Here is a 21158-nt window from a genome sequence, read left to right as displayed (position 1 = left end):
GGGCTATAACACAGCTGTAATGGCCTGCCCACTGATCTCAGACAGACAGTCAGTAGGCCTATCATCTTTTAAATATTGTGTTGAATTCCATTCACTGGGATTACAAATAGTTGTAATATATTTTGTTGCTTTATACCTTATATTATCGCTTGTTCAGTCTTTTACCTCTGTGAAACACCTTGTGAGCGTATTTGTAAAAAGCTGTGTAACAATATTTCCAAAGCAAACAAATGTAAAAGGTTGGAATATAATAATATATTGTTGCTGCTCACGCTGCAGATTCTAAAAGCACAACTCTAAATTTCTTCTAGCTACTTGTGCACAAAGATGCTTAGTCACAATAGACTGATAGATTTTTATTCATTTGCTTCATAAATTTTACTGCATTTCTTGTTAAAACAGTATGTGTGATGGAGTTATTCTCAATGACATTATGTCACTACTTAGTTTGATTTGATGAAAGGGGCGGGACTGTTCACACTGATTGTATTATTAGTTGCCTTCCCACCTGGTAAACATAATTTATGGTATAATCTATTGGCACTTATGAGTGAACTGACTCACTGCATCATTAAGTGAGAAATTAACCCAGGATCTGGTGAAAATAATGAGTGCATGGCTATTACAGAAAGACCTTTAGCAATTACTGCCCTGTTGGTGATGACTGTAAGATACCCTGAGAGCCAGTTTTAATTAAAGATAATTGTGTAAACAAAAACAGTGATGACATGTAGTCCATTATTGGATGCCATCTGCAGTGTCACATGATGAACCCACAGAAATTTAATCCTCCTTTCCACTTGTAATTATGCCTAAGAACATGAGTTTGTTTGTTCACAGGTAACAACTAGGTTCGTGAGTGTTTTCAAAACATCCTCACACACAAAAGCAATGACAAGTGTCGTTTCTTTATAAAAATGTTTTATGTATTTTTTTCTAAATGCAGACCAAAGTTTCCAGTGTAGCACTGTGAACTGCACCATGTTAAAAAGAAGTTGTTCTACATTCTAAACAATCAAAAAAGCACTCATACAGCACGTCACTGTTCAATTTATCAGCCAAGCTGACAAAATGCTCAGTTAATAATACACAAGGAAAAAAAGTTTAGGTGTGTGTACGACCTTTGGCAGAAGAGATGACATTATGGCCAAGTTATGTACATAATTACAACATCCAACACTTAACGGTTTGGTTGGAGTCAAATGTAAAACAATCAAAATGATTCCCCTGTGATCAAAAGGCTTTAGTCAGATATATTTACCAAGTCATAAGAAAAATCAATAAGTACATTTTCTATATATGAAAACTAACCTGCAAAAATCAGATTTCATTTTTAAGAACACGGGTAACTTAAATATCTTGCAATTTTTAGATATCTGACACAGCTACTTGCACACAATGCAAATAACCAACAGTGTCTTGCTTTCCAAAGGTTTGTTTCAGCATTGTGTTTAGACTTCTAACAAAAATGTATTAAATAAGTTATAAAACTCGTCTCTTCTGTCTCATCTTTATCAGAAGACTTTACCATCACCTGCTCCCACAGTCCCTTAACAACAAGTACTTGCCAGGCTGTAACAGAGTGAAGACTGAGAAGAGCCTAACTATGTGGAATACAAACATCATGTTGTTCGAGCTGATCATGTAATCATGCTTTTAAATCAGTTGTTTAATTAAGGCCAACAGTGCAAGATCCAGAGGTCACCTGTCCCTTGTCCTGCGAAGAACATTATTAGTAACGTCAGTGGAGTTTCTCCAGCTTTGCCTGCAGTGACTTGAAGTTGCCGATGGTTTGTTGAAGGGCCGAGTTTGGGCTCAGCGACTGCAGCTCCACAAGGTATCCACAGATGTTGTCAAGACACACGTTAGTGAATCGGCGTCTGAAATGGTGGAGAGAAAAAACAAGCTGTTAAACCAAGTTTACTGCGGGTTTATTTTGAGAGTTTCAGTAACACACTAGGTATGTTGCTGACGCTTACATGAAGCTGATTTAGTCAAATAAAGTGGGCTCACTGAGCTGTAGTAGAGGGAGAGTTACACAAAGGGAGATTTGTACAAACAAACAAACAAAAAAAAAAAAGCTGTAACTTTTGGCTCAGGCTGCTGAAGTCTCATTTTCGCTACAGATAAACTTTTGAAAGAATAAAGACTGTGCATTTCTTTACAGCCAATATGGACGGGAGGACCTATTAATAAACCAACCAAAAAAGAAACCCCTGCAACAAGTAGTTCTCACACAAAGGTATCTGACCATAACATACAACAAACAATAAGAATCATGCATGGACAAACATCAGTGGGCATTTAAAGTTAACAGTTTTATGTCTGTCTAATGTTTCTTTAACTGCCTGACTGCACACAAGTGATTGACAGACATGTGTTGCCTAGAAACGGCAAAAATTCCTCTCGCTGCAAAGAAATATCCTCCAAGTGTGATCAAGAGCTATTTTTCCCCAATGGTAACAATTTTGCGGTTCTCACTGGAGATATTGTTTTTCAAAATGTTCATCACGTTAACCGTTTTTAGCATTGTTCCTCCTGTGTAGACAGTGGAAGGTTTAATCCAACACCACTGTTTGTGATTACACTGTCACAGGATTTCATCTAGAGCAGCTTACAATAAAGTGAGCAAGTAGGGGGAGGTTCGTGCCTCATGGAGACTTTGGCTGGACACAGCTTTCATTTTCACAGGGATTTTAACCAGGGGATCACAGTTAATGTCTCTGTAAACACCAGGCCAACACTGCAGTGCCCACTACAGGCCAGCAGCTGAACAGCATCTCAGACAGTGATTACCTGTCATAGGTTGGTACTCTGCTGGGATCATCCACATATCCTGAAAGCAGCACGTGGATACACTCCACTAAATGGAGAGGTTTCCTCAGCCGCTGCCAACAGGGATCCTACAGGCGAGACACAATGGGGCAGGTTATGAGATTTAAGTTGAGAGATTTAAGTGCTACTTATAATCATGCAAGTCAATTTGAGCAAAACTGAAAAAGTGATGTTTTCAAACATGATATTTAATCTGAAGCATGTACCCGAGTTTTGAAGAGTTGGTCATAGACCTCCAGAAGACGCGGCAATTGTACTCCAATTTCCTGCATGGTGGAGGTGACGAAGCCCACGTCCCAGTTCAGTCGGCACACCTCCTGCTCTAGAAACTTTACTAGGAACTCTACAATCACACGACACACCAGCACTTGGTTAGCATTGCATACTCAGCAATGTGTTAATTACTGGGGAAAATGTGTGTTGCGTTTGACATATATGATTCTGTGCATGCGTGCGAGTACCAAGAATATATATAAAATTGATCCTCGTCTCCACAGAGAAGACGGGTTTGAACAGGCTGGTTGTAATGGGAGGATAATTAAGCCTATCACCTAGAGCACCACCCTGCAGACCTGTACCACAGAGACACTGACATAAATGATGCAAAGGGGAAGTCTAATTATATTATAGAAAACAGCAAGGTGGAAATTTCCAGCAAGAGAAAAAAACTGAACATAATTATTGTGTGACTGTGAAATCTTACCCAGAGGGAAATATCTTGGTGTTCCAGCATAAATCTTTCCCAGTGATACCAGTTTCAAACTGAGAGATCTCATCCTGTCTGCTGGACTCATGGCCACGGTGTCTCCCAGTTCTAGACAAGACAAACCAATCATCACTGACACTAACATCACACACGGCATGGGAAGGGCACTTTTAAAAAGGTTTGGCCCGGGCTAAATGTTTGAGGTGTTGACATTTCAGCTTGCCTCTCTCCATGATCTCCTGCCACAGTGAGTGCACCAGGATTGGGTCAGAGTGTCCTGCGCAGTGAATGATGGCCAGCTTGCACTCGGACAATTTGAAATGGTCAGCAAACTCGCCATAGAGCTATATGAGAGAGCATAATTCAGCATTTACAAGCATTTCCCATTCACTGAAAATAAAACACTTTATAATCGGCAACTCTTGCTCATCTTTGTTCTACTGCTGCATCTTACCTTGGTGATGTCCATGAGCTCAGAGTCCAACTGAGAGATGACGTTCTTCACTGAGGGATGATGGGAGTACTGTCTGATCAGAGTGTCCTGAATCTGTACTTGGATGCGCACCAGCTGGGAAGGGGAACAAGACACAGAAAGTCAGTAGTTACAACGCTAGTTTCATAGATGGAGTACACCCTAGATTTTTTTTTCACCATGATCACCACTGCATATATACCTCCATCTTCTCCTCCAGCTCGTGAAGGAACTCTCCATCAGATGCCTGAGCGGAGATACAGGAAGAACTCTTAGCAGACAAGATGGCTCGGGCGATATACTCCAAACGCTGCTTCAATGAGATCTCAGTGCTGCAGACAAATAATTAGGTACTGTTTTTTTATCATGTCATCACTTAAAAAAGAAAAAATAAGGAGTTGTCGTCCATGTGGTGTATGCGTATATGTGGTAACCAGGTTTGCTGAACAGAATGAAACTTATTATTCAGTCAGTGTGTCCAACCCTGTGCATGTCAGCGAGACGGGCCAGTACATTAGCTGCCTTGCCAAAGTTACGGTTCTTTTCGTAGTAGCGCCACAACAGGTCCATATTGTACACCTTACTCTGGTCCTGCTTGATCATATGCATCAGATGTTCCTCCAGGTATGGAGAATTCACCTGAACAGAGTACAAATAAAAAAGGACAGCGATCAGACAGATGACAAGTAATCATACTAACAATGCTGACAGACACATGTTTACTTTGGATATACCCAGGGCTATAGGCATATACAAAAGAAAAAATACTGCAAGGATCCAGGTAAAACATGGATAATAAAGATGTTCACTGTATTCCAACTGCTATTTTATTTCCTCCTTTTTCACATTTACTATAAACACATGTAAAGTGTTTCAATTCATCAGAAAACACACTAATCTGTGGGTGTGTGGGGTAATAAAATCTGGATCTGAATATCACTAACTGATGTACTCATTTACAAAATCTGGGTATTCATTAAAATACGGAAAAAAATTAGATAAGCCTGGATATACAATATGCACAAATAGCAACTACATTAAGATGCAAGTTTCAAGTAAGACCTGGACACACTACCTGTAGCAGCTTGTCAGTCAGGTCAGCCTGAATCAGCCAGTTGTACAAAGCGATGTGAAACAGCTCATCCTGAGACCTCTGGGCCAGACCGAGTATCTGCTCAAACTACAGGGAACAACATAGTTTCATTAATAATGCTGATCATGTACACCGCTGTGGCAAGAAATAAGCATCAACTGCACCATTCTTTCTCACATGAGCAGTAGCTTCTTCGTTGCTGAGCATGTTAGGGTCAGAGGTCATGACAGGAGGCCCTGGCTGCTTAGGGACGCTGGGGGACTGAGGCGCAGCTTTGCTCTGGTTCACCAGCTCCTGCATGGTGTCTGTGATGCACTTATAACATGAAAGTCTGGAACAGAGAAGGGAGGGTTGACAAAATGTCAGTGTCACAATTGGCTACAACAGCAAGCAATTCAATTTTTGTACTACTTCTTTGTTGTGTTACCTTTCCTGGAAGGCCTGCTGTCCCACTCTGTCGTCCTCAGGTTCTCCGTTCTTATAGAAGTGGGGTCCCAGTCTCTGCGGATCTTTCTTGTCTGCTGCCGAGAGGCACAACTCAAGGACTCCCTCGTAGAAACGCACTGAGACAGTTCAATATTATTTGTGTCAAACAATAAATAACAGCATTATTTAAACATATCAACTACACAGAGAGAGGAAGTACAGGTTTTGTGTATCCCTACCTTGCCTGTACTGGGAGCAGACCAGCGGCAGGTCTGTGTGTTGGCTGATCTGCTGATAGAGACGTAGAGACTCCCTCAGTGTTCTCTCTTTATCTGCTTTATTCTGAATCTGCTTAGAGCTCTGCAGCAACTCATTAGCCTAAGTGGGAGACAAAAGTAACAAATTCAGTATTAAGACACATTAATCAATGTGGGTGAATCAATACCTTTTAATGCCCCTTAAGATTGCTAGAAATGTAAAAGCACCAAGACATCAGTAAAACATACACATTGCACTCCCCTGAGGCTGTAATAAAGACCAACACATTTAACTCCATATAGTACCTTTCAAGGTCTTAAGTAAAAAAATGTTCAAGAACCCAAAAACACCATGTTTGTGTATATGTACCTTGGAGCAGACGTTGTCATCACTGCTGTAAAGCAAGGGACAGATGTCCCGCAGGTGATTGCTGATGGCATCCACAGACGCATTATCTTTGATGTAGACATTAATGAGTGCTGTGATGAGCGCCCCAGACAGCTCCTTGCCCCGTATCACTACATCCATAAAGCTTGCTCCTTTCATCTGCTCTTGAAACTCCTACAAAACATATTTGGAAGAAAAAAAAAAACAAAAACAGCAGAGTGAGCAATGAGTGCTCCAGGAACAATGGAGAGCTCACATTGTACACCAGGTTTTTGGCTGAAAAACACATTACATTCAGGAAAGCATGTGGATGAATACTGCAGTGATGATGTATGAGCATCTGCAGGAGAAGTGTTTGTGCACACATGTACCTTTGGTAGCTCTGACATAATGAGGCTGAACTGATGATCACAGAGAAGCTTCCAGAGGGCCAGAGTCTGATAGGAGCGATACACTAACTGCTGGATTCCCTGCAGGGACACTTTCTCATAGACCTGAGCTTTGGCTGGATTAAGAGACGAAAACACAAAAAGACAGAGTTAAAGGAATTTGAAGGAAGAAACCGTGACGAGTGAAGTAAATAACTTTTTCTTATTTTGTTGGTACATCAAAGTTCCACATTCACTCTATTAATGTTGAATAAGATTCATAACTCACTGTGGTATTTCCTCTGGAGTTCCTGCTGTACCTGCTGAGAGCTGGCTCCGTCAGGACGCATAAATCCCAGCAGCCTTTGCTGCAGGTTGGCAGGGGAGCTGAAACTAAAAGGGAGCAGAACAGATGTTATTCAGGAGGGATGGGAAACAAGACTCATTTACAGTTTTTGCGGATCTGGATCCAGTTTTGCATGTTCCACCTTCATGTAGGAAATATCAGTAAGTCAGTATGAATTTGAGAAGGTCTTCATCATTAATATACAGCTTTAATTTCTTTCTCATTTGGTCTGATCAGCCCAGTGTTTGTACACAGCCAAACCACTGACATCACAGCAAGTATTTTGCCGTTGATGATGAAAAAAAACAAAAAAAACCCCACACACACACTGATCGCCGAGCACTGGAGCAGCAGCTGTCTGTTGATTAAACTCTTTAATTTGTAGCTAGTTATGTTCTGATCAGGAAAGGTGCGTGTGGAGGACCAACAAAAATTTTAAGGCACAAACACACAGATTAGTTCAGTGTAAAACTAAGGCACCATCCACTACTGCATTTTTTAATTAAAACTGAGACCTTTTGCTACATCTGCACTTCCTGTCCAGACTAAAACGACGAAAAGGATGACCTAAAACAGAGAAGTTTGGAAACGCTGCTGACCCCATTTTGCGTGTCAAAACTCAAGAGGGCGTTTAGGTGAAGACGGGCAAAAACGGAGGACTTTAGAAACAATGACGCAGACGCTCACGCTCGGCCCTCTGATTGGGTCTTATAAGTCGTGCAAAGCAGAAACACGATGCTACTAACAGAGTTTTTCAGTTGGTATTTTTATTAAAATATTCTGTACCGTGCAAATAACACTTATCTGCCTACACTTGTAGGCTACTGCATGTTGCAGAGTTTACTTTTCAATGACTCCCAGTCTGTTTTCCGCCGTCACAGTCCAGTGTTACATTCAGTACCAATCCCAGCTCGTTATTGGTGCATCCAAAACAAATATGGTCCGATTGTTCATCTGCATTTCTTTATTCTTTCGCCAAATCTTCTGTAACTATGGAATAGACATCTGCTTCATGTTTACACCGGCACGCGCATGCCGGGTGTACCTGAACGGCCAATAAATGTGCGTTTTCAGTCGTTTTATTGTAGATGGAGATCAACTCTGATACGCAGCTAAAACGCTGGTGTGGACACAGATCATATTCGTTTTAATTCTCCGTTTGTAAACTAAAACGGAGTTGTGTGGATGGGTTAGCAAGCAAAGGTGGAGGACTTACCTTGCAGCACCGAGAGAGGATGGACTGAACTGAGAGTTTTTATCAAGAAACTCCTGCAAACCGGAGAGCTCCAGAAGTACTGACTCCAGATCAAACAAACAAACGCTGCTTTCCAACTGTGGGGGCAACAGATAACAGTGTTAACCAACCACAACCTGCATTACGTAAGAACGTACAATCACTATTAAACCATTCAATAAATGTCTGGTACCTGTGTGATACTTACAATACTGACAGTCTGATTTCCATTGCTTATGGTTTTCTCAACAGCGAGGCTGCCATCCCAAATATTTCTATATAGTGACATCAGTAGGAAACAGGAGAGAAAGACATGTTTAGACATTATCACCATCACACGTCAGCATCCACATACTTCTGACTAAAGACCCACACATTTCAACTCTTGTCCAAAATGTGTCAATATGACAAATGATTTACATACCCAAGAATGCGAGCGAAGTAGACACAGATGCCGTTGTGCTTCCCTGAGAAAATCACCTCAGGGCCAGCTGACATGGGTGTGATGGGGACAGACCCAGAGTGCATTGGTGTGAAAGGTGTGGCCAAAGCTGGAGGCACTATACCTGGGGGGTGGGGTGGGGGCAACAAACATGACAAATATCTGCACATTTATTTTATGATAAGATTATCAAAAGTGATGTTTGAAATGTTTTAATATTACATTTTGTTTACCTGACTAATCAAATTCTTGCAGACATAATGTAATGTGTGTATGAGGCTTTACAGAATGCCACAGGCTGCCAGGTTTAGTCTTTATCTATATAAACCCCCACCAACGCCACCTCCAAGCCAGGTGGACAGTATTTACTTATTCACCTGGTGCTGGAGAGCTCATCACGGGGCCAACTGTACTGGGAGATGTCATGGCTGCTGGAAATCTCATTTGTGCTTCTCCTCCGTATCTGATCACAACAAGAACAGAGAAACCATTTTTAGTTTGTGTACAGCGTGTGTATGTGTAAATCTGTGCATGTATACATAATGTGGTCTGACCTGAAGAAGGCTCTGGTGGCCCACTGTGAAACCTCTCTGTCACAAGCAGCGCTGGAACAAGCCAGGATCAGAGCTGTGGCACAAGCCTGCTCCTCCTGCACAGAACAGATTAACAACTCAAATACATACTGTGTGTGTTTAACATGCCTGCACACTGATCTAAGGCTGCATGCCCTAATCCTGTGTGAAGGGTATCATGCAGGCTGCCGGCTCACTGTGTGTAGCCTAAAACCATGCATGTGTGTCGTGCTCAGGTTGAAGGCTACAGGCCATGATAAAGGGGATTATAAAATATTAGAAATTAAAATTGGGCTTCGTACCCTGTGCAGTTTGAAGAAGCGTTCAACCTCTTCACTTTCTCCCCCAGCACAGCTCACCAGCAGGTGACGGAGCTGGTCAACTGGACGCAGTTTTTGGAAGATATAACTCCCCTACAGGACAGCAAGGTGTCTACACTTAGTATACAACTTTAAGACATCATTTTGTCACACTACAACAAGACTGAGCACTACATATGTAACAGCAGTTTTAACCTTTGCGGATAGAAGGACAAACTTCTGCGGAGGGATATTGTGCTGCTGGACCACCACAGGTGAATCAGTGATGGGGATCTGATCCTTGTTCAGGGGAGTAGAAATCTTGGTTGGTCTCTCTTCATTAAGAGCACAAAGAGCCCAAGAGTGTCCATCTACATTAGACATCATCTGCAATAGAACACAGACAAAGAGAGAATCCAGATCATATTGTAGGAGTTTAATTAACCTGTGTATCCTGGATCTTAGGTAGTAAAACAAGCGGTTATCTGACTAAAGAAATGTCAGCCGAAGGTTTAATATTTCTGAAAATGCCCACGTATACACATGCTCCACTATAGAGGAGCAACCACTGGTAGTAAACACATAAAATTTGAATTAATTTATTCTATGTTTGTTATGTGCCAACCTGTGTCTCCATCAAGGGTTTCTTGAAGGGGAAAGAGTCATGGTTGATGCACCACAGAATATCACTGTCCTCGGTCTCAGAAGCAGCCATTAACAGAACACCTGCAAGATTCAAACAATGAAAAGACAAAATTGAAGTACAGGCGGATCTGGATTCTGGCCACTGGTGGCCCTGGGCCTGTATGCCAGTGAGATGAACACAGCAATAAAAGGTTAACAAAACTAAACAAAACAATGATGAGTTTGACTACCATTGGATTGTTCTGGTAAAGAATAGCAGAAAAATTTGTTTTACCTTTGCTGTGTAGAGCCTTGTGGACCTTTGCAGGTTTCTGCAGGGTCGAAGATGCAGAAAACCCTGGTGGCAGACGGACATGGACCAAAGCTAGCAGGCTAGGTCGAACTGCCACATGCTTCTGGTGTGGAGGGGCAAAATGTGTGGTGCTGAAGTAGAGCCGCACACCTACAGAAACAGATTATGTACAGGCACAAATAATGTATAAGCATTTCATATTACCCTACACATCTACTATTTTTGCTCATCTTCACTACTGCCCTGTAAGCTTTACCTGTATGCGTGACAGCAAGCAGGTGACAGTCTGAGGACTCAGATCTGTCAATCACAGAGATCTGGACAATAGGTTTAAAGACAGAACGATCAATTGTCCTGCAAAGGAAGGAGAGTTTTCAAAGAGACAAAAAACAAAAACATGTGAGGAGCATGACAAATCACAGATGTGAAAGAAACATGTGTGAAGTTCAACAAACCCGGACATACCTCGCTATGTTTCCAGCAGCAGCCACAATGGAGTTCTGTGACATGGTTGCCACACGACTCATCCCCTGCCCATCAGCACCCAGGTCATACACCTAAACAGACAAATTGTTTATTATTTTATTTATACCAACAACCACCACAGAATTGTTAGTTTCTCAGCTGATCCAAAAAAGTCATTTGTGAGAAAAATTGACTAAACGTCATACCTGCAGGACACCTTTCTCGGAACGTGTGAACAGTGTGTTGCGGGAGTTGTCAATAGCAATCTGCACAATGGGGTCTGTGGAGCACAAGGAAGACGAAAGATTAAAGTGAAGTTTCATGACATCGAGGACATCTTTCACTCCACGTGGAAATGCGTCCCAGTCCTTACCGTCTTCAGAGAAGGAGAACTGAAGCACAGAGGGGACGAGGAACGACAGAGCGCTTTTGGAGTGGTTGATTTTTCTGCAGCGCTGGCTCAGCCAACCAGCCTCAGCCTGGTAAGCGATCTCATAGAGGCAGCCGTCTTTTCCCGCCATAAAGATGCGTCCCAGGTCTGTGGAGGTGATGGACAGGATGTAGGTGTTGTCCGTGGGGATTGAGAAGAGGGGGTCTGGTAGCAGCTGCATCCCACCGGACATGCTGTCATTCAGCCCTACAACAAAGGCGAGAGGGAGACAAGGATGACCCAGATAAACCAATACAGGTACACAAGGATATTAATAGCAATGTTGTCAACAAAACATAGCAGGAACATTAGATATGACACCTCAGTATCTCACCTTCATGTCCGTACAGGTACCATATTGATTAATTACAGCATTTATCTATGTACTGATTCAGTTTTTCTCTAAAAGGGATATAGTCACAATATAACAAGGTCTACGGAAAGCAAATGTCCTTATCTTGCACATTAGGGATGAAACGATTACCGGTTTAACGGTAAACCATGGTAAAATTCCCGACGGTTATTATTACCATACACATTTTACGTGGGTTTGTTTGGGTCAATGACAACACGGCGGAGATGTTTCAGTCACTCTGAAATCCGGTCGTATTAGTTTTTTGAGAGTTCTGAGGGAAACTTGATTAAAGAAAATAACCTTATAGTGAACACAGGGTGAGTTAACTTTTAGCTATGGTTTGTCTCTCTGACTTGCTAACAGCGTGTAAACTGAAGCTCTCAGTGTTGCTGCTCTTGTAAAATCGCTACACGTTGTTCTGTTGCTGTGTGCGTCGTGCGTCGGCAGAGTCTGTTCGTCCACTGCACATGATAACACATTACGCAGTTCAGTCAACCAACCAGCATATCTAGAAACGCTACAGACTGCTCTGTATTTATGTCAGTTTTTGGTCTCATTACATTTGTTTTCATGTAATTGTCCACGGGGTCATTGTATTACGTATATAATATAAAATCTTGATAATGCACACTTAGACGACTTTTATATGTTTACAAAAAGGTATTTGCTGTTATTTTATTTTTTATGCAAACAAAATGGCAATTGTATTTGTAGTTTTCAATATAAAACTTGTTGAAATGGTTTCAGTGTGTGGATCAGTACATTTGAATCTTTTTTGGCACATTTTTACAATACCGTGATAATACTGATAACTGATAATTTTGGTCACTATAATCGTGATATGAAATTTTCATACCGTTTCATCCCCATTGCACATATGCCTAGCTTATGAATATCTGAATATCTGGCGCTTGTTTCTACAAATTTGACTACCTAAGTGGCAGCGTATTTAGCTTATGCCTGCAAGATGCCATGTTTTAGCAGCATTAAAGCAGTTAGACATTTTTTACTGCAGCATGACTGTCTTATTACAGGGTTCCCCAGAGGACTCAGGACAATGGGTTAAACTCTTGAAGCTGAAATTTAAATTAATGTGAAAACAGAGATGCTTCATGAGAATATTCCTCTCTGGCATGAAATAGGGCTGGATTTTCCTCAATAACAATACAACAAATGTTCAATAAATGTTTGGCTTAATTCATTTGAATCATGAACAAATAAGCACTTCATTTTTCTATTCAGATATTTTTGTTGAGGAAAAGGGACTGAATAAAAGAATTTATTTTACTTATGCATATTTGTTGAAAAAAGATTTTATCATAATTGTTTTGAATGTTCTGACTCAGATTTGTTAAGTGATCCACTGTTTGTTCTGACCATAAAGAAAAAGTTTAAAACCACAGTTAACCATCTGGTTTCTTCAACTTTCATTCAGGAGCAGAAAATCTTGCTTTAAACTTTAGAGAAATTATGATTTCACATTAATCGTGATAATTATAAATATTGAATGATATGACATTTTTGGCCACCATACATGAACATAATCAGAGGCCACAGGAAACAACTCAAAGGCAGAGTCACTGTGACAGAGTTGTAGGAAGGACTCACCGGCCTGGCTCTTGGGGAAGCTCAGCCCGAGGATCACTACATCCACAGATGTGGCCAATACTAAGAGGTAGTGAATGTGTGGCTGTAAAATCCCTGAGAAGAAAAACACAACTTGTAAACATTGCTCAGATAAAACATTTAAGATCAATGCTGAGTGTAAGTGTTTACACATACCTTGCTTTGGTTTTACAAGGCCCACTGCTAGAATGGTTTCAATAAGGCCATCAAAATAAGCCACATCTCCTCTGCAAAGAATATAGCATATAAAAATTTATGAACTGTCTTCACTTATCATGAACACTGTCATTCAGTCCCATATAAGCCGATTGTACTCACCCATCTTCATAATTCCACATAAAGATGTCATTGTCAATAGTCAGCCATGCTCGACAGATCTCAGGAAAAACTCCCATCATGCAGTTACATTGCATATCTGTAAAACGGTTAAGTTGAAACTCAAATTCAAAACAAAGCAAAAGCAATCAACGTAACATTGTTGCTGTATGTCTGATGGAAATCTTTGGGTCCATATTTAAGCTTGGGCTTAGCTTTTCCGGAACGACCAAAAGGATACGACTGAACTGCTCCACCAGCTCCGGCGGCAGAGGGACCCGGCGGACTGCACTGAGCTCCGGGAGATTGGGCACACTGAGTAGACCCGGTCCCTGTAGGGGGTAGTCCATGTCTGACACTCCAGAGAGCGACGGCATATCTATCAACACAATTAACAACATCAATAAATCTGATTATGCACTATCCCCAGACCACATTTCATACCCTGATCACAATACATTTCTCCTGTATACTAACATATTCCATCATAGAGCAAACAGCGTAAAAAAAAGTCAAGAGACAAATTTTGGGACCTCATGATATATATCTGTTGAAGTATGTTAACATTGGATAGAGCTCTCGTTAACCATTTTCAATATTCATCTAGTTATGCCATTTATACAACTTATTGCTTTTATCATAACTCTATTTTGGATGGGATATGGAGGAAAGGATATCTGGTGGCCTGTTTTTGATCCATGCCAACATAAGTTTCCAGCTGTGCTAGGAAACTGGTATGTTTAAGAGGGAAACTTTCTAACAGCCATAAATCAGTGTGACACAGGTGTACACAGTGGATGCCTCATTCCTGTAAATAAATCTGGTTAGCGTTTGGTCTATAGTTGAGTGAAGAACTGATATAATATCACTGTCTCGTTATGAGGTGTTAAGTGGAAAATGCCACAAAATATTTTGATATAGCTGTTTTTTTTATAAGCCTCATCACAATACTTTGTCTGTGAACGATGTCTGTTGATGCAGTTTAATTAAATGGTACTTGGCACAGGATCATTCCCCAAATCGTTCTTATGTTGTGCTTCTATCTGTGTGTAAACAATCTTTGAAAGCACAGGTAGTTTTTTCTGTATACAAGTGTGGGTCAAAACATATATATTTTCTTTCATCAACAACATCGTCCCACCTTTGTAACGTAACAGCCCTAGTTTAAATAGAAACACTTTGGTTTGGTACCCACGCATATGTCTTTCTCTCCACATGACTTACTGTGAGAGGGGACGCTGAGCAGCTCCGACAGGTCAGGAAAGCAGCGGTCATCCTGCAGGTGTCTGTCAATCAGCCGGGCAGAGTTTTCCAGCGCTTCTGCGAGTGCAGCTGCGGGGCTGCTGGGTCCAGCGCTGGAAGGCATGGTTGGGCTACCACCGCTAACTTATCTACAGATAAAGTGTTAGCAAAGTTAGCCGAGGTGGCATACGTGAATAATGGAAAGACATAACATTACTGCAAACCTCACAACAGCAAGTGAAATGTTTCTGTGATCCCGTGCTAGCTAATGTTGGCAAGCTGGTAGAAAGCTGTAATGTTAGCAGACCGCTAGCATTAAATTCATATTATTTAGCATGCAAGCTACATGCTAGCTAAGTGTGAAATAAAGTGTTTCAAACTGAACTCGTTGCTTTACCCGACTGAAAAGATTCCGCGTGATACTGAGTTATTTGGCTAAGAAGGTTTGTTCGCCAGGTCAGCGTCAAAATTTAAACAGATACATCTAACATACACAAAACTAGCAGCCCGCCAACCTCATGCACAGCGGCTGAGGTGAAAGGTTTTATTCCGGTGGACTATCTTCTTCTTCGTCGTCTCCTTAATTTTCTGCAGACTAGGCGAAATACAAAGTTATGCTGCCATCCACCGGCCAACGAAATGTTCTTGTTTGTTAAAATAATAAACACATATCTAAGACATACGTTATTTTGTTACAATTTGAATTGTTATTGTGCATTTTTTTCAGATCCCTGCAACTACAACAGAATGTTTTCAATCATCATGGCAAGATGATCTTTGCAGGGTTGCAGTGAGTAAAGACTATAGTAACCAGTAAATAAGATGTGGTATTTCTTCAGAGACAGGGGTAGACCTGTTATTCAGTCCATCCCCCTATGATTTGCTTCACTCTCCCTGATCTCGGTCACACAGGTGAGGGAGTCAAAGTACAGGCAAAAAGGATGAGCCCAATGACTTTGAAAATGATAAAAATACATATTTTGATGTCTGGGGGGAAAAAAGCACAAACAAGTAACAAAGACGTAAGAAAAATTTATTGCAGTATTTGTTCCACCAGAAGAGCAGGGGATCACTTTTTTCTTGCTCTGTGTTCTATAACATCAAAATCTATATTAAAAACAATATAACTTCCCCTGCATATAGGCACAGATACTGCACTGCTTTTAACATAAATAAATTATATCAAAGATACTCCATTACACAGTGTGGGTAAACAACAAACTGTTTAAAACAAGAACAAAAAAGAGAGTTAGAAGTTGTTGGAGCTCAGGTCAAGTGAATAAATCCATCTGGTGCTAGTTTAAACTCCAAAAACACTTTATTAAGAACATCATCAATACACTTTCCAACATTCAGTTTTGTGTTGTTGTTTTTTTACAGAATTATGTTCAGATATAAACATGTGTTTAGTTAAACTATGATACAGTGGGAGTAAAAATCAAACAACGAAGTTGCTGCACAACAGCGAAGGAACTCCCACACAATGTTTTCCCAAACATTTCCTTCTTGTGTTTTTCTTGTGTTTAACTTAAACATGTCTGTGTTTAAACAGACCAGTGTTCACAATACTTTCCCTCCACCAGGTCCTTAAATCTACAGAAGTTTCATCTTCTCTCTATAACATATCCACATGGGGGGAAGGGGTTCTGTCTGAGTATATTCAGCTGATTAACTCTTGGCCCCCTCCTTGGCAGCGTACAGCGCCCGTAATGTATGAGCCACTTTGTTCGTCAGCTTGTGTCCACTTGTCAGGGATATTTTCTTGTAAATTATGTCCGACTCCTTGATAGTGTCAACCCAAGGCACCTTTTTGCGACCGTCCCGTTTCTTTGCCACAGCCCAGGGCCCAGTGTAAGATCCAGTCATCCAGTGTATACTGTAGCCATTTTTGGTCTTCTGGATGACCCTGGCAATCTGCGGTCTGTCTTTGTATTTGGGACGACATATGGCAACGACGTCCATGGCCTCCACTTTCTCACTCATGCGACCTGAATCCTCTGCGGTATCCCTGCCTTTCCTTGGTTTCTGCTGTGGACAGAAGAAGCAGTGTGTGTCCGACATGAACAAACTTTTTTTTTTCTTTTACACAGGAAGCTTAATGGATTTCTTAATGTTTGAACAGTAGCTGCAACAGAAAAGAGTTGATCTGCTCTTTGTACCCCTGAGGTTACAGGCATTAGATCATACTATGTCATATTGATATACAGTATATATTTAAACAGGGTAAAACTTTCTTATAACCCTAGTTGAGTGTACAGTGTAGCTATGTGAAACCTGTAATGTTGAGTCTATAAGACAAGAGTAAATTCTACTGTAATTTCTATGGTTTAAATAAAACGCCCCCCTTGTGACATGTCAAAATTACAAGGAATCCACACTTTCACAAAGCAATAATAAGTGACTAATGTCCAGTGTAAACTGTTTCTAATGACCAGTGTAAACTGAAATAGTTTGACAGCAGGAAAAGTTAACATGGAACTTCTACTACGGGTAATCTCTATTCTACTATATTCTTTAAATATCTTACCGCAGGAGTATCTTCATCCTCGCTGTCCTCATCATCTGTCTCCACTGGAGCAGTGTGATTATTGTGGTTGTGGTTCACAGGTTTTGGACCCCTCAGCAGTGAAGTAATGGCTTTGTTTCTGGCATTGGCAGTTGCTTCGCCCTCCTCGTCCTCTTCGTCACGATCCATGTGCTCCATCAGTACCTTGAACTAACAGATAAAAGCAGGCAGAACAATCAGTTAATAGTTTCTTGATGTGATTATTTGTAGCCAACAGTACTTTTCCCCTTAAATTTCCACCTAAAACGACAAACACTAAGTTTGGGCAAATGCAGCAACTGGCCAATGAAAACCTTGCACACATTTTATTCATTAATACACAAAGTTTACTTCAATTGTCAGACGCAGTGGGGAACTGCTCAGGATTTGCACTGTATGAAATTTAAGCTCAAGATTTTTTTTAGGAAGCATTAACTGGCAACCTAAAACATGACTATGACCTGCCACTATAATTGCCACGTAAATAAACTCATCATATAAACATTTTAGTGAATCCTTACATCCAAATACTGTTTCACAATATTCCTCTTGGTGTCGAAGCTGAGATCCATGTTGGTGATATCACTCTTCAGGTAATCCAGTGTCTGACGGGGGTTGAAGTGCACCTTAGATTTCCTGTTCACAGCCTTGTCATATATTTTGGCAGACTCCGTTGGGGAATATTTCTGGATTTTGCTGAAACGCACACAAAAACTATCATGAAAACAACTGCACTGCTAAGGAAGAGTGAATGAAATTTGCTGCCTGGCATGCCTGATGCAGCCTAACCTGTCTGAGAAGCCAAATAGATTCTTCAGATGTTGTTTTAGCACCAGCAGCAGCAGAATACCCTGTGAAGCACTGGCAAAGTCCAGCAGAGGGTTGGCATTTTCAGGTAGACGGTCCATCACCGCATCCTCATCTTCCATGTCAGAGTCAGAATCAGAAACCACTGATTTCTTTTGCCTGTGCACCACCTCATTGTCCTCATCACTGCTGCTGCTGCTGCTGCTGCTGCTGGACTTTCTACTGCTCTGCTCGCGGTCCTCATCTTCATCATCGTCATCAGAGCTGTCTTTCCTTCTCCGCTGCTTCTTCTTCTTCTTTTTTGTCTTCATTTTCTTTTGCTTTTGCTGCTGCTGTCTGGGCACTTTCCGTAAAGACTGCACAAAGAAAAAAACGACTCGAACTCAGACCAAATATACAGTGGATATATTACACAGTCTTGGATTTTTCTCTCATGATTAACAAAACAGCTAAGAGCAACAAGTCAAAGCAAACTAAGCTTCTCACCTCCTTGAAAGACTGGAGCAGGTTGCTACCGGAGACAGACAGAGTAATATCTATATGGTGCATGATGAAAAGAGGCTCCTCCTGGGTCTGGTAGGGGAAGCAGGCCAAGTTGTCTGCTATGAACAACAGCATGTTCACCTCTGTTTTCTGCAGGAGACAAAGTTTAAAACATCACTACTAAAACTAACTGCTCATGGCTGGCAATGAAGCTGCTTGTGTGGGCGTTTGGAGATAAACAAACCTACAAATCTACACACAGAGAAAGGAATCAGTCTGAGGGAGAGAGGTTAACTCACGGAGCTGTCGTCGAATAGGTTGAGCAGGGATATGAGGAAAGCCCGTCTATGTTGTCGGTTCCCACGGACCATAGTGTAGAGATGTGAGCAGAGAGCAGCGTCTGAGTCATCGGGACGGAAACCTCGAACCACTGCGCTTTTGGATCCATTTATGGCCTGTTGCACCTGATAAGACATCTTCAACCCTGCTACAGCCTTCATCTGGGAATTCACAGACAAAAAAAGAGCCAGCATGAATGGGGATAAAATAAAGTCCTTCCAATAAATAAGATTTTTGTGAAGCCTGTATTTTATTTAAAAAAATGTTTTTTTAAACTTTGAAGTCTCAGATCAAAGGTTTACTACAGTACATTACTAAATGTGCAGAGTATATTTTTTAAACTTTAATTTAGATGGCTATGTTTTTAATTTTTCTCTTCGGGCGTTAAATACATCTTTGTGCAATGCGTTACTTTAAGTTGGAGCTGTGAAGCAAAGTTTTCATTATTTGTAGCATTCGGCGTTCAAAGTAGCCTTTACTGTTCTCCAGTCATAACAAGATATACACACCACTGCCAACAGATAATGTCAAAGCAAAACATCTTATTTACACTTTGATTCACACACACTGATTGATCGTAATCCAGCGAGCCACTCACATGGATGAAGCCTGAATATTTCTTGTCAATCTCCACCAGCTGTTGATCGGCCTTGTTCTTCATGGTTGGCTCAGGGTCCGTTCCCATGGCAATCAAGTAGGGCACACACTAAAAGACAAGAGTACCTGCTCTGTGAACAGCTCATGACGCATTCAAGACAGCAGAAAATGTTGTCACAAGAGGTACTGTATATTTCAGTCTTGGTGATCCTGATCAGATTATGCTGGAGTGACACTGTGAACATACCTGTACAGGATGGATGAGGCCCTGGCTGAGAGTCAGCGTAATGACACTCAGGGCAAAGTGCCGAACGGTGGACTGTGAGTGGAAGAAGGACTCCAGCACCTGCTTCAGGTAAATCTGCATTATGGAGCTGCTCATGCCCGATGAGATGTCCCCCATTTCTTTCAGATCCTCCTGTTTGGCTTGGTTCTTCCCTGAATAAAAAAAAAGCATCAGCTCAATCAGTCTAAGGATGTTCCACATGATTGACATGCTCAATGTGGGTTATAACTAAACATACTGTGATCATCGTAGGCATCTCAGTAACAGAGACCAAAAGATGGAATTGATAAACTCACATTCACGATCAGCCTCCTGCATTCGAGAGTCCTCCTCTTGCAGGTATGTCTGCAGGTTTTTTAGCACCTGGATCTTCAGACTGACCAAACTGCTTTCATCTGAAAGGGTGCTGTTATACAGAACCTTCACATCCTGCACAAACATGAGCTCTGGGTGCATGATGAACTGGAAGCCTTGAGACAAAGGAAATAGTTTAAATGCATTAGGAAAATAAAGTCAAAGGTCACAATAATACAGTATAAATACACTGATTACATCTTATGTTAGTCTAAGGTGAGGTGCACTATACCTAGACCTATGATGGCCTTGATCTGGACCTCCTCATCTTCATGTGTGGTGAAGTACAGCAGAAGCTCCAGCACTTTGTCCTTGATGACAATCTAAGAGACACGGAGGGGAGGGGGAGATAGCAAGTCAATCAAAACAGATTTGACAGTAGTGCTGCACGCACAGTTTCAGCTGATTGCTGGTGTTTACCTTGTTAGCACCCTTAAACTCCTCTTGGTCAAAATCAAAGTGTCGACAGAGAGCTCCGACAGTAAACAGCGAGCGCAGGAGAGTAGGTTTGTTAGCAGCCAGAGTGGAGCTGTTGGGGTCTTCTTGGTGCTGTGTCTTCAGTTTAGCCAGAGCTCCTATAAAATGGATGTGAAACGAGACAATGAGTAAAAAAAACGACAAGCCCTTTGTGCATGTTATTAAAATGTTGGTGTATTTTAGATTATTTTTCCAGCCTTTTCCATTTCAAGGTATATAAGAATTCTGGTGTAAGGAAATGTATGTTAGAGTACATATGCCTTACCATAGTAACGATTGAAACAAGCCCAAACAAACTTGTAGTTGTGTGTGACCTTGTTGACAACAGCCCCAAGACAGCTTACACAGTGTTGTACAACCTGAGAGGCAGACACAATGCTTAAATCAAACCTTGCACGCTCAGAGCTGTAGTTTCACATCCACATAGTTCATGTTTTTTGAGCTGTGAAAGCTGTAAGCTGT

The 21158-nt window shown here is 41.3% G+C and overlaps 2 protein-coding genes across 10 annotated transcripts in view; both read right to left on the bottom strand.

Moving 5' to 3' along the window:
- Positions 1-904: 904 nt before the first annotated feature.
- Positions 905-15465, bottom strand: nup155 (nucleoporin 155). Of its 4 annotated transcripts, none has more exons than XM_046067166.1 (34): positions 15324-15465; positions 14791-14957; positions 13808-13945; positions 13570-13666; positions 13408-13478; positions 13234-13326; positions 11214-11477; positions 11047-11120; positions 10841-10932; positions 10632-10729; positions 10358-10525; positions 10064-10164; positions 9655-9825; positions 9442-9552; positions 9122-9216; positions 8945-9030; positions 8550-8691; positions 8334-8400; positions 8108-8223; positions 6835-6938; positions 6549-6682; positions 6160-6351; positions 5772-5910; positions 5534-5669; positions 5284-5437; positions 5089-5193; positions 4498-4652; positions 4216-4345; positions 3996-4109; positions 3765-3885; positions 3539-3649; positions 3042-3178; positions 2797-2903; positions 905-1880 (listed from the first exon to the last, which is right to left on the bottom strand). In XM_046067166.1, exons 2-34 carry the CDS (start codon positions 14930-14932, stop codon positions 1742-1744), a joined length of 4104 nt encoding a protein of 1367 aa, XP_045923122.1. In that variant the 5' UTR covers positions 14933-14957; positions 15324-15465; the 3' UTR covers positions 905-1741. The 4 variants fall into 4 exon arrangements, with proteins under 4 accessions (XP_045923122.1, XP_045923121.1, XP_045923123.1 ...); XM_046067165.1 differs by having other exon boundaries at positions 15206-15364; XM_046067167.1 differs by having other exon boundaries at positions 15194-15358.
- A 359-nt stretch (positions 15466-15824) lies between these two features.
- LOC123982084 (nipped-B-like protein) overlaps positions 15825-21158 on the bottom strand; it is a 22754-nt gene continuing 17420 nt past the window's right edge. For 4 of the 6 annotated variants that reach the window (XM_046067453.1, XM_046067452.1, XM_046067455.1 and 1 more), the window contains exons 36-47: positions 20962-21055; positions 20640-20794; positions 20452-20542; positions 20162-20335; positions 19827-20017; positions 19581-19688; positions 18943-19143; positions 18647-18793; positions 18143-18516; positions 17875-18049; positions 17336-17524; positions 15825-16836 (exon numbers count right to left, since the gene is read on the bottom strand). In XM_046067453.1, coding sequence (XP_045923409.1) covers positions 16477-16836; positions 17336-17524; positions 17875-18049; positions 18143-18516; positions 18647-18793; positions 18943-19143; positions 19581-19688; positions 19827-20017; positions 20162-20335; positions 20452-20542; positions 20640-20794; positions 20962-21055 — 2259 coding nt within the window. In that variant the 3' untranslated portion in view covers positions 15825-16476. The remainder of the gene's footprint in view (positions 16837-17335; positions 17525-17874; positions 18050-18142; positions 18517-18646; positions 18794-18942; positions 19144-19580; positions 19689-19826; positions 20018-20161; positions 20336-20451; positions 20543-20639; positions 20795-20961; positions 21056-21158) is intronic. The other 2 variants (XM_046067454.1, XM_046067457.1) reach the window with 1 other exon arrangement.

Source organism: Micropterus dolomieu, linkage group LG13 (assembly GCF_021292245.1).
Source record: "Micropterus dolomieu isolate WLL.071019.BEF.003 ecotype Adirondacks linkage group LG13, ASM2129224v1, whole genome shotgun sequence".
Taxonomy (NCBI): Eukaryota; Metazoa; Chordata; class Actinopteri; order Centrarchiformes; family Centrarchidae; genus Micropterus; species Micropterus dolomieu.
Note: the sequence above shows the minus strand (reverse complement) of the source record. Positions and strands in the feature narration are given on the sequence as shown.

Excerpts from the sequence above, each read along its gene's own strand:
- nup155 (XM_046067166.1), bottom strand. The coding sequence starts at position 14,932 with ATGCCTTCCAGCGCTGGACCCAGCAGCCCCGCAGCTGCACTCGCAGAA. Across the intron at positions 11,121-11,213 it reads GTTCTCCTTCTCTGAAGACG|ACCCCATTGTGCAGATTGCT; the intron begins GTAAGGACTGGG and ends TGTGCTCCACAG. Across the intron at positions 5,438-5,533 it reads CAGCAGGCCTTCCAGGAAAG|ACTTTCATGTTATAAGTGCA; the intron begins GTAACACAACAA and ends TCTCTGTTCCAG.